Consider the following 12,500-nt stretch of genomic DNA (forward strand, 5'->3'; position numbering starts at 1 on the left):
GACTCGCTCAAAGCTGCCTATCCCTCATCGCATCCCCGTCTCACTGCCTCTCCCTCAAAGCTGCCTCTCCCTCATCGCATCCCCGTCTCACTGCCTCTCCCTCAAAGCTGCCTCTCCCTCATCGCATCCCCGTCTCACTGCCTCTCCCTCAAAGCTGCCTCAACCTCATTGCATCCCCGCCTCACTGCCTCATCCTCGTCTCATCCTCGTCTCACTCTCTCACCTCTCAGCCTCACTCCCTCTCCCTCAAAGCTGCCTCATCCTCGTATCACTGCTTCACCTCTCATCCTCGCCTCACTCCCTCATCCTCACAGCTGCCTCTCCCTCATCTCATCCTTGTCTCTCTGCCTCACCTCTCATCCCTGCCTCACCTCACATCCTCGTCTCACTCTCTCACCTCTCTTCCTCATCTCATCCTCGTATCACTGTCTCAACTCTCACCCTCAAAGCTGCCTCATCCTCGCCTCACTGCCTCACCTCTCTCCCTCAAAGCTGCGTCACCTCCTGCCCTCGTCCCTCCTGCCTTGCTCTGGCCCTCAGTGTCCGACTCCACACTGTTACACACACTATAGACAAACAACATCCTGTTCCAGTTAAAGTCCAGTTAAGGCGGAGATGGAGTGAGAGGCTTCAGGCTGCGTAAACTAGCATGTGTGTTGTTAGCCTGTGTGCACCTGACTCAGTGAGCACATGGCACATCGCTGTTCCTCTACACATGGGTTAAGATGACCAGATGTCAGAGACCAAAACCGGGGACATAATCCCAAATATTTGGATAAAACAGGAACATCTTAAGTTTGACTATTAATCTGATTGAAATCCATTATTGAACTGTTTTATCTTCAAGAATCGGGGACATATGTAGTTTTTTACGGGGACAGGCAACCAAAAACAGGGACTGTCCCCCTGAAACCGGGGACATCTGGTCACCCTAACATGGGTAGATCTCAAATGTCAGCTGCATGTTTAATGTTTAACATTACATTTGTCTGTTGTTGAAATTTGACTTTGAAAAGAAAGTATTTGATATAACAAATGCTTTGAAAAGCAGGAGGTAATGTGTGCGATGCTAATCAGGAATGTACTGTACCTGTGACAGGAGGTGGAAGATTGTGCTGATATACTGACCAAAATGATAATGATGGTGGTGATGATGACGATGACGGTAGCAAAGAGGAAGATAGTGATGATGTTTATGAGTCACAGGAGGATCATGATATCACTGTTGATGATGATGAAATCATATTCTTTGGTCAGCATGTATCTGTCTGTCTTAAGCTGCCACTGTAGTTTGGGTAAGCTATGGGACTTCATATCCAAACAGACAAATTCATTTGGAGACTTTGTTTCGATGATAGTGTAGATAGAAGATAATAAGCTTGACCTGGTGAGACAAAGGCAAGTCTGTTACTCGCGGTGAATCTTGTGTGCCAAAAATAGAAAATACTGTGGAATGTGAGCCATAACCAAACCCCACAGCTACAAGGGGGACCTGTGTAAAGCTACATCTCTATGAAGCATACAGCGTGAAAACACATGACAAAAGACCGTTGCATTTCACATCAGCGCGTCAGGCAGGTGCAAACCTCTGGTCTGGAAACAGCTGGAGGTTTAGCGTCAAACAGGCAAACGGCAGTGAAACCGGAGTAACGAGCCAACACTGCACTGGGATACGGCAGACGGGCAGGGAGGTGGCTTTTGCGGGGAGCTTAAGTGATATCCTTCCACCAAATGGCTCTGTTGTGTATGGGAGAGAGAGAGAGAGAGAAAGAGAGAGAGAGAGAGAGAGAGAGAGAGAGAGAGAGAGAGAGAGAGAGCTAATACTGTAATGGGTCTTTATCAGGGTGCATCGAGATAGGTGTCGTTAGTCCTGCATTAAAGCACTCAAGGTTACAGCACATAAAACCCAAAGCCCAAATGACGTCTGCATGCGTAATACTCTTCTTGACGTTTGACGTTTCCTTGTACGCTCAGCGGCAACCTCCGACTATGGAAAACTCTAATTTTCTTTTGTCAACTACAGACATGGAGGTGATTCAGTTATCACCCCCAGTCAAGTGACATAATTAGTCAACGATATGAGCCGTGTGTGTGTGTGTGTGTGTGTGTGTGTGTGTGTGTGTGTGTGTATGTGTGTGTGTGTGTGTGTGTGTGTGTGTGTGTGTGTGTGTTTGTGTGATGGAGTGAAACGCTTGAGTAGCTCGCTATGCATTAGCGGATGGGACCCGCTAGAAGTCGCCACTTAGACACTAAACGTGTTAAATCCCTCAGGACAGGTGCGTCTGTGTGTACTCCTGCTGTGCACGGTGGAACATGCTCGAAATGTAAAAAAGTCTGTTGAGATTGTGCACATGTGTGAGTGTGTGGGGTAAATGCATCTAAGCACCTGAGGCGTGGGACGTGAATATACAGTCAAATGGCAAAGAAAACGTCTCGCTCAGCTCAGCTCTCCTCTCCCACCTCCGTCCGTCCCGGTAGTGAAAGGGTGTATTAGGTAATTGCTACGCGCACACGAGGATTGGACGGCAGTGGTTGAGACACACCTGCACGCACCCCCACCCCCTCCCATCCCCGGTGGCCACCGTCTTCACACCTGCGGTCCGTCTAAGGACACCGACCTCCCAGACCCGGCGGAGAAGAAGAGATAGCCGACATCCGTCGTGCGCATCACAGCCCCACGAGCCTGTCCTGTTCCTGAAGACTGCCGCTGCACGGGAGCCTCTCTGACTGACAAGAGCCCAGATTATTGATGGACTTCAGTTATCCAGGGAGAAACACAAGATGCGATAAGATACGCCCCCCCATCGATAAATCGGTTCATGTAGAGTTTGTCCGCGCGGCCACTTAATCGCAGTCACTGAGCTGAGACTCTCGGGAGTCATTGCGCGATTCTTCCCCGTGGGCTACGACCATCTGAGCAGCCGCGACAAGCATGAGGACGGTGGACGCCTGACACTTTTCCCCCGTTCCGGTTCCTTGCTCCATGCACTCTTTACCCCCGTTAGTCCTCGGGGTGGCCGTGCGTGTGCGTGCGAGAGAGTGAAGGGGAGAGAGAGAGAGCGAGACTGAGAGCCGCTTTTACGTTCGGTTACCTGCCCGACCGTAATTCTGGGAGGACCGGGGAAGCACGCGCGCTCTCCCTCGGCTGAGCAACAAGACAATACACGCTTTAAACAAATGGACCTGAGGAGTTGGCCGGAGGAGTAAAAGACAGCAACACACACACACCCACACACATACATACATACATACACACATACATACACCAGCACCTTACCACTCACACTGACACAACCTCACACACACACACTGTAACATTTACACTCACACACACAGAGAGACGCTAAGCTGAAGTGACAGAGAAATTAAACAGCCATGTATTTGAACCGTGAGGAAGAGAGCGCTAAAGGTAAGACGCTGTTTCATTTGAACTGTCTACTTTCCACTCACTGCTGTGATATTGTGACATAGCAGCAGACTGACACGACTGTCTACCTGTGTGTGTGCGTGTGTGTGTCAATGGAGATGACTGTTTGAGCTGTTTGGTTTTTTAGGGGGGGATCTTTTGGCTTTGATGCTCGTGGCATAGAGTAGCATCTCTTCACGGGGTCATTGACACGGGCACTCCTTTCTGCGTGTGTCGCTCGCTACTGTCCGTTGTTGTAGGTCGTTCCACACCCAGCATGCTCGTTCCAGGATACGGTTTGTTATGGTCGCTGTGTTCTTCCCATTCTCCTTGCTAAACTGTCACAGATACTTCCTGTTTCGCGTGCTGTCGATGGGACATTGATTACACCCGTCCTACATTTTCTGTGCATGTGCAAAAGCGGGAAACGGTGACATATGGCGGGATATAGATAGAGAGAGCGGGAGAGACTACTTGTTGTTAGGTCGTTTCCCTTGCGCTCTTGTGTGTGAGAGGCGAGAGGACATGGAGCCACTTGTGAGGACAACAAAGATACAAGGTCATAGCATCTTCCATGGCCGGGAGAGGGGCTTTTTCCTCCCGCGCGCAGCACAGTCCCCGTGAAAAGCGCGCCGACTGTGTGTGTGTTGTGTGTTGTAGCTGTGGTGTGTGTGTGTGTGTGTGCACACACGGGTATAATCAGCGGAATTACAGATGTTTTGACAGGAGACGGTAATGAGTGGAGAGGTGGAGCTCTGGCGGTCCTCACACTGACCTTTCTTCTCCCACGTGTGCGCGAGGCGTGATGTGCAGATTCGAGGGGTGTCCGGTGTAATTCCCCACTCCCCCCCCCCCCCCCCCCACCCCCCAACGACCTCCTCACGCCCACCCCCACCCCCCTTTGGTCAATGTCGAGTGACATTCAGACGCGAGAGGGCATAGAGGTAATTGCAATTACGGGGCGAACCTGCTGGCTGTGCGTCCGACACCTGCTGCAGACGAGAGGGGGAGAGAGAGGGAGAGTAGTGTTGTGTTGTTTTGTGCATCGGGTCATATTGAGCATAGCAGAGTGTGTATGCTACCAGGGGAGCATAATGACTTAGTGTTCATCACACGGTACCAGGAAAGGGTGAGATGTGAGACGATGGGCTATCCAGACTGACAACCAGAATCACCATTTAGTGGATCATTGTGGACTCGGAAACATAAATATTCCGACCGAATCAACAGGGTGACACTGTAGACCTGCTAAGAAACACGAGCACGGGACAAACCAGTAGCCTACCGTTTGTGCAAAACGGCCAAAAGAGCGAAACCGAGTAATGGGTGCAAAACGTAAGGATTAAAGGGGGTCGCGTGAATTTACCAGCCAATGTAGCACGCGAGCTGACGCGTGAAGAGGTTGATTTGCATGCTGTTAGTTAAGAATTATAAAGTGATTAACAGTGTCGCCGTCAAATCGCTGCCGGTGGCTCTGTCACGAGCTCCGGGCGGTCATGCAGGAAGCAAAGCTCTCGGAATTCGCCGTGCGTCTCAAGGTGGAGCACGAGGGTAACGGAGAGGTGTGGGGCATATCGATCGTGGGCGGGATCAGGGGGGGGGATTCATGAGAGTGGTCATGTGGACTCCAGCCGCAAAGTTGACAGGCCTCCTTCAACCGAATTCAGTCATCACCGGCCCCTGCCAAAAGAAATAACGGGGCGTTAAAGCCAATTAGTTTGGTGCAGATTAGGCCTTACTTCACACACGAATGAAATTAAAAGAAAATAACAACCCTGTTGTGTGAAATCAGTGTCGCCTCTGATTGTCCGATTTTAAATGAACGTATTTGAGACGAGACGAGGCGAGCTCAGAACCGTGATGCCGTGGACAAGCGCGCTCTGCGCGAGCTACCCGGCTGCTGCGCTCGCGGATATTTAAAGGCATGCCTCATTGATCAAATGTTTTAATGAGTGTGTTTTTATGACAGCGGGATTCTTCTCCTGCCAGTGGTGTTTTTCCCCCCAAAATGTGTCCCATTTCATATTTTTGAATCTCTTTTCATGGCTATGACAGCGCGCGCGTACACACAAACACACACACACACACACACACACACACACACACACACACACACACACACACACTGTGTGTGTGTGAGAGAGGAATAATTTTGCAATTTTGCTATCAGATGTGTGTCATGATTAAAATGCATCAGTTGCACATTTACACACACACACACACAAACAGACAGGCACACATGCTTACGCACACGCACACGCACACGCACACGCAGACACACACACACACACACACACACACACACACACAGATAGATAGAGAGAAAAGGCAATAAAGCACGTAGTCTTCTTTTTATTGTTGAAAACTGTTTTCATAGAGTGACTGACTGGCTGACTGATTCTGTGTGTGTGTCGGGAGGGGGGGTGTACATTTGTGTGTTGTGTGTGTGTGTGTGTGTGTGTGTCTGTGTGTAGTGTACTTGCATGCTATCTGATTGCACTGTGTGAAGATGGGTCTGGTCATGTATGGGATAGTATTGATTGGCCAGGACTCCTATGAGCTGACATTTGAAAGACACTGCCTGGTGATAAAGACCTCTTCGAGCTGCGCCGTCCATCCACGTGTGTCTCGGGTTCTTCTGACTGAGCATGTGCAGACCATCGGAGCACACTGTCCACCGTCTGCCAGTGTGAGGGTGTGTGTGGTGGCTTCTCTAAAACATCAGTGTGTGTGTGTGTGTGTGTATGATTTTGAAAACACTCTCCAGAATTCTCTTGGCAGTCTCAGTCACTCAGGACGGCTTCAAGCCAAGCAGAAGTTTCGCAGTTCCCACCACACTCTTTTTCCTCCCCAGTCGTCATGGTAGCGAGTTCCGTCTCTCTGGAGAGGGAGAATGCAGACTGTTCTAGAATCCTTTGAGAATTCTGAGACAGCTGATGGTCTCTAATGGCCCCAGCTCTCTCTCCCTCTCTCTCTCTCTCTGAAGTGAAGCTAACCACATCCTCCCAGTAGCAGCTCTGAGATCAGAAGCTTTAGCAAAATGCTAATGCTTTACATTCAAGTGGGCCAACCCACCAGCTATTCCATTTAGACTTAGCCAATTCACACAGAATACTTCTTCTCAGAACCACTTGGAGTATTGCCCAATACATATCATATGAGTGTGTGTGGGAGTCAAACCCAAGCGATTGTACATCAGTTTTTGTTGTGTCTAGGAGTTGAAGCCAAACAATCATACCTCAGTGTGTGTTGTGTGAAGGAGTCGTACCCAATCATACATCAGTGTGTGTTGTGTCAAGGAGTCGTACCCAGTCATACCTCAGTGTGTGTTGTGTCAAGGAGTCGTACCCATTCATACATCAGTGTGTGTGTTGTGTCTAGAAGTTGTACCCAATTCATACATCAGTGTGTGTGTTGTGTCAAGGAGTTGTGCCCAAACAGTCATACATCTGTGTGCGTTGGCGGGGTGGGTGATGGGTGTGGCTGCTGTCCAACCAATCAGGTGATGAGTGCCACTGCAGCTCCGCCCACACGAGTGACTCTCCACTTCTCACCAGCGCCCGAGAGAGAGAGAGAGAGAGAGAGGGAGAGAGAGAGAGAGAGAGAGGGAGAGAGGAAGAGAGAGGGAGAGGAAGAGAGAGGGAGAGGGAGAGAGAGAGAGAGAGAGAGAGAGAGAGAGGGAGAGAGGAAGAGAGAGACAGAGAGAGGGAGAGAGGAAGAGAGAGGGAGAGGAAGAGAGAGAGAGAGAGAGAGAGAGAGAGGGAGAGGGAGAGGAAGAGAGAGGGAGAGAAAGGGAGAGAGAGGGAGGGAAAGGGAGAGAAAGGGAGAGAGAGAAAGAGAGAGGGAGAGAGAGAGGAAGAGAGAGGGAGAGAGAGAGAGAGGGAGAGAGAGGGAGAGAAAGGGAGAGAAAGGGAGAGAGAGGGAGAGGAAGAGAGAGGGAGAGAAAGGGAGAGAGAGGAAGATGGAAAGAAAGAGAGGGAATTGAAATTGAAATGAGAGAGAGGGGGAGGGAAGGAGAGAAAGAGGAAGAGACGGGCAGGTGATACGAGAAGAGAGAAAGGTAGACAGAGGAAGGGAAAAGATAGAGACAATGGGACAGAGAGATATGGAGGGAGAGAGAGAGAGGGAGAAAGAAAGAGTGGAAGAGCAAAGGGGGCATTGGAGGAGATAGGGAGAGAGAGATAGAGAGATAGAGAGAGGGAGAGAGGGAAGGATTTCTTTGTGCTGGAGCAGATGAAATGACTATGCTGTGATGATGGCGCAGCCGTGGTAATTGAAGGTGTGAAGTTTAACTGTAGAGAGAATAAGAGAGAAAAGAGCAGAGTGGAGATGAGGAGTGAGGGTTAATGCAGTGTGATGGAGGCTCTCGCCGGGGCTGACCCTGTGTGTGTGTGTGTGTGTGTGTGTGTGTGTGTGTGTGTGCGCGTGTGCGTGTGTGTGTGTTTCTGTGAATGTGTGGGCGAAAGTGTATGTGGGTGAGAGTGTGTGCGTGTGTGTGTTTTTGTGTGTGTGTGTGTGTGTGTGGATGAGTGTGTGTGTGTGTGTGTGCGTGTGTGTGTGTGTGTGTGTGTGGGCCGTACAAATGAGCTCTACACCCATAACGCTGCGGTAGGCTTTGGCTGATGTGAAATTGGAAATAATTTGTTGTGTTTGTGGTGTAGTTCCTCTAATGGCCACGGAGAGAGAGGAGGGGGGATGGGGTAATGCCATCTGATCCATTTGTGTTTTTCAGTTGGGGTGTGTGAGTGTGTGTGTGTGTGTGTGTGTGTGTTTGTGTGTGCGTGCGCTCCTGCGCGCGTGCGTCACCCTGTGTGTTATATGTTGTCATGAATGTGTATGTTTTTTTTTCCCTTTGGTCTTTCAGATGTGTCTGTGTGTTGCATGTTTATGCAGTGTGTGTGTGTGTGTGTGTGTGTGTGTGTGTGTGTGTGTGTGTGTGTGTGTGTGTGTGTGTGTGTGTGTGTGTGTGTGTGTATCTGTGTGTTGCATGTATATGCAGTGTGTGTGTATCTGTGTGTGTTATATATACTGTTGAATTTGTATTATCATTTGGTTTATGTGGTTTGCATATTCACTGTGTGTGTGTGTGTGTGTGTGTGTGTGTGTGTGTGTGTGTGAGAGAGTGTGTGCGCACCCATGTTTGTGAGTAGTTCCAGTGGTGTCTGTGTGCACAGACTATGAGCTGAGTTTGCCTGTATTCCTTGATGTGTAATTTATGCTAAGCAGGGGACCAGATGCTGAGTTTTGGGAAGGAAATTGAGACCTCTGGAGGGTTTGCCGTCGTCTGTGTCTGACTCAATCAGCAGAGCAAGTACCGTCCTCTCTGTCCAGACTCCATCGCTAATTCTAGTCCTGTTGGAGTAGCAGCAGCAGTAGCAGTAGTAGTGGTGGTAGTAGTAGTAGCAGTAATAGTGGTGGTAGTAGCAGTAGTAGTAGGCCTAGTAGTAGTAGTGGTAGTAATAGTAGCAGTAGTAGTAGTAGTAGTAGTGGTAGTAATAGTGTTACTGTTAGTAATGGTATTAGTAGTAGCAGCAGCAGTAGTGGTAGTAGTAGCAGTAGCAGTAATAGTAGTAGCAGTAGTAGCAGCAGTAGTAGTAGCAGCAGCAGTAGTGGTAGTGGTAGTAGTACTAGTAGTAGTGTTAGCGTTAGTAGTGGTTGTAGTAGCAGCAGTAGTAATAGTATTAGTAGTAGCAGCATCAGTAGTAGCAGCAGCAGCATCAGTAGTAGTAGTAGTAGTAGTAGTAGTAGTAGTAGTAGTAGTAGTAGTAGTAGCAGTAGCAGCAGCAGCAGCAGCATCAGTAGTAGTAGCCTAGTAGTAGTAGTAGTAGTAGTAGTAGCAGTAGCAGCAGCAGCAGCAGCAGCAGCAGCAGCATCAGTAGTAGTAGTAGTAGTAGTAGTAGTAGCAGTAGCAGTAGCAGTAGCAGCAGCAGCAGCAGCATCAGTAGTAGTAGCCTAGTAGTAGTAGTAGTAGTAGTAGTAGCAGTAGCAGCAGCAGCAGCAGCATCAGTAGTAGTAGGCTAGTAGCAGTAGTAATACCAGTAGAATTAATATTATTAGTAGTAGCAGCATCAGTAGTACTAGTAGTAGCACTAGTATAAGCTTGTGAGGTCCAACATATCCATTAATTGCTCTAGTGAGAGACATTTTCATTTTCTATAAAAGTTCAAATGTTCACAGCTGCCAGCCAGTGAGATAGCGATCGTGGTTTTAGTAGAGAAGTCTCCTGAGCCATGTGGATGTATCTGCCAATCTCCCAGTCTAAACATCAGAGTTTACACAGCAGCACACTCCATCTCACATCCCACAATTCCCCTGACTGACCCCTCGCTTCGCAGTTAAACCCCAAGATTTACGGTGAAGGTGACCAAGCTTTCTCAAGCACAGCGCTCCCCTGTGGAGATTGGGGGTAGTGGAATCGAGTGGATGACATAAGAATTTAAATTTTGTTTAAGAATACATTTAAAAAAAAAAGATGTCTGTGTCAGAGGATGTGAGGAGGTGGCATCCTACTGTACCTCTTACACTGACTGATATGATTGATGATATGAAGTCGACTGAAATATGACCTGATGGGGTCATCCTTGCAGCCCGTCAATAGGATCCATTGGACCTAAAGCAGAGTGAATAATTAACATTGGTATATCATCTGACCTGATCAATCTGACCTGATCAATGACCAGCGTGGCGGCGTCACCATGAAGGAGGAATTGGGAGGTCATATTAGCGAAACTGGAGCCAGTCTGAGCAGTGAGTGATTTTTGAGAAGTAAACACACATCGTCCCCCTGTCTTACACACTCTATCTCCCTGTCTTACACACTCCATCTCACACACCGTCTCCTTGTCTTACACACACTGTTTCCCTGTCTAACACACACTGTCTTCCTCTCTTACATACTCTGTCTCCTTGTCTTACACACTGTCTCCCTGTGCAACCCAGGAACTGATGTATTCTATTTACCAGCTTAATATGAATATCTAAGGGATGTGGCCTAAATGCATTAATATGTGCTCTGAAAAGATACAGAAGCATAAAAATGCACAAATTATTGAATAGAAGAAACATTTTAGATATGGTTTTAAGTCATATTAGAGACATTGGCATCATACACACTTGCATACACAGACACAGTATGCACACAACACACACACACACACACACACACACACACACACACACACACACACACACACACACACACACACACATACACACACACCGGTTACGCTATGGGAAAAACATCACAGGAGAGCTGAGAGGATTTCTGTGAAGCTTACTGACACACACACACACACACCCACCCACACCCACACTGAAACACACACACAGGCACACACCGAGACAAGCCCAATTAGACTGTGTGGCAGAGAGGATATACAAGAGGAAAATGGTCAGAAACTGTTTTTCAAATTCACATTTGCACACACACACACACACACACACACACACACACACACACACACACTGAAACACACGCACAGGCACACACACATAGAGGGACAGCATATTTTTATGAATAGATATGTTACAGTATAAATTGCGCTTTATTACATTTAGTCTGGCCTGAATAAAGTAGAGTACAAATTACATATATTGTGTATGTATTGGACAGACATGCAGAGAGACATGCAGTAGTGTGTGTGTGTAAGTGTGTTTGGACAGACATGCAGTAGTGTGTGTGTAAGTGTGTTTGGACAGACATGCAGTAGTGTGTGTGTAAGTGTGTTTGGACAGACATGCAGTAGTGCATCCACCCAATTGGATAATCAAATAATCCAAATGAAAACACATTTTTGTTCCACATTTAAGTGAATGTAGCTCTGTATTACCTCTGACCTGTGAACTTGCATAAGCAACCTTCAGGTGAGGCTAGGCATTGATAATTCATCCCCAGACCACGATTGTTGAATAAAACAGTGTCTTGTGTGTGTATGCGGGTAGGAGTTCGGGTAGGGGGCCCTGGCTTGTCTTAGACACAGGCAAGGGGGCCTTCAAGGAAAAAAGGTTGGGAAACACTGCTTAATTGGCTATAGCCACACTATGTACATGTACCACATCAGGTAGCGGATCATAGCAACATAGCAACATACTCCAACTTGTGTGTGGACATGGTTATTTGCTGGATAAACAAATGGCGTCCGTGCGACAGAGTTAAAGTGCTTTAGTGTTGCTTTAAGGTGGTTCTGATTTTGTTTCTGAGGGTGGTTATAACTTTGGTTCTGAAGGGCGTTCTGAAGGGGATTCTGGTGATGGTTCTGAAGGTCTGAAGTAGCCTGGTCCTACCATACTCTTGTACATTCACAATTTACAGAGAGTCTGGCCGCTTTCCATTGCCAAGCGTGAACTTCCTTGAATGCGGACACTCTGTTGATGTTTAGAACTATTGGATCTAGCCAGAGCCACTCAGATCTGCCATAACCAATCGCTAACGTTTGGTCGTGACGTAAAATGCTCGTACTAGCGCATGATCTCAACGTCATCATTCTCAGCTACTCCCTTTGTCCGCTGATTGGACCGGCACATTTTTGTCTTGAGCAAATCCGCGAATATACCGCTGACCCAGACGACGTACTGAAGGGAAATGACAACTGAGCGGAAGTACGTGGGAAGGCGGAGCCAGGCAAGGTGTGAAGGTGGGTCTAATGGTGATTCTGAAGGTGGCTCTGAGGGTGGTACGGAAGGCACTGGAGAGGCATTGCACATTTAATACAGCATTTGCACAGTTCACATGGATGGCTCTCGGTAGACATATTTCCATAATATGTTATGTGAAATGAGTTCTGTGGATGTGTGTAGTATGATCCTCCTGTGAGAACTGTGTGTGTGTGTGTGTGTGTGTGTGTGTGTGTGTGTGTGTGTGTGTGTGAGAGTGTGAAACAGAGTAAGATTCGCTCTTATGTGTGTGTTGTCACACTGAGTTTATAAGCGCCCTCATTCTATCTCGGATGCATCTGTGCCTGCAAAACACTCAGAGACAGAGCGAGAGAGAGAGAGGAAGAGAGAGAGAGAGAAAGAGAGAAAGAGAGAGAGAGAGGTGTTGAGGAGATGGATAGAGATGGGAAGAGAATGAGAGAGATGTGTCATGGAGATGGAG

At 48.0% G+C, this 12,500-nt stretch overlaps 1 protein-coding gene across 1 annotated transcript in view; it reads left to right on the plus strand.

Moving 5' to 3' along the window:
• Positions 1–3,189: 3,189 nt before the first annotated feature.
• syt7a (synaptotagmin VIIa) overlaps positions 3,190–12,500 on the plus strand; it is a 133,071-nt gene continuing 123,760 nt past the window's right edge. Inside the window, exon 1 of the mRNA XM_062547041.1 lies at positions 3,190–3,409. Coding sequence (XP_062403025.1) covers positions 3,376–3,409 — 34 coding nt within the window. The 5' untranslated portion in view covers positions 3,190–3,375. The remainder of the gene's footprint in view (positions 3,410–12,500) is intronic.

This window comes from Sardina pilchardus, chromosome 10, assembly GCF_963854185.1.
Source record: "Sardina pilchardus chromosome 10, fSarPil1.1, whole genome shotgun sequence".
NCBI classification, from domain to species: domain Eukaryota; kingdom Metazoa; phylum Chordata; class Actinopteri; order Clupeiformes; family Clupeidae; genus Sardina; species Sardina pilchardus.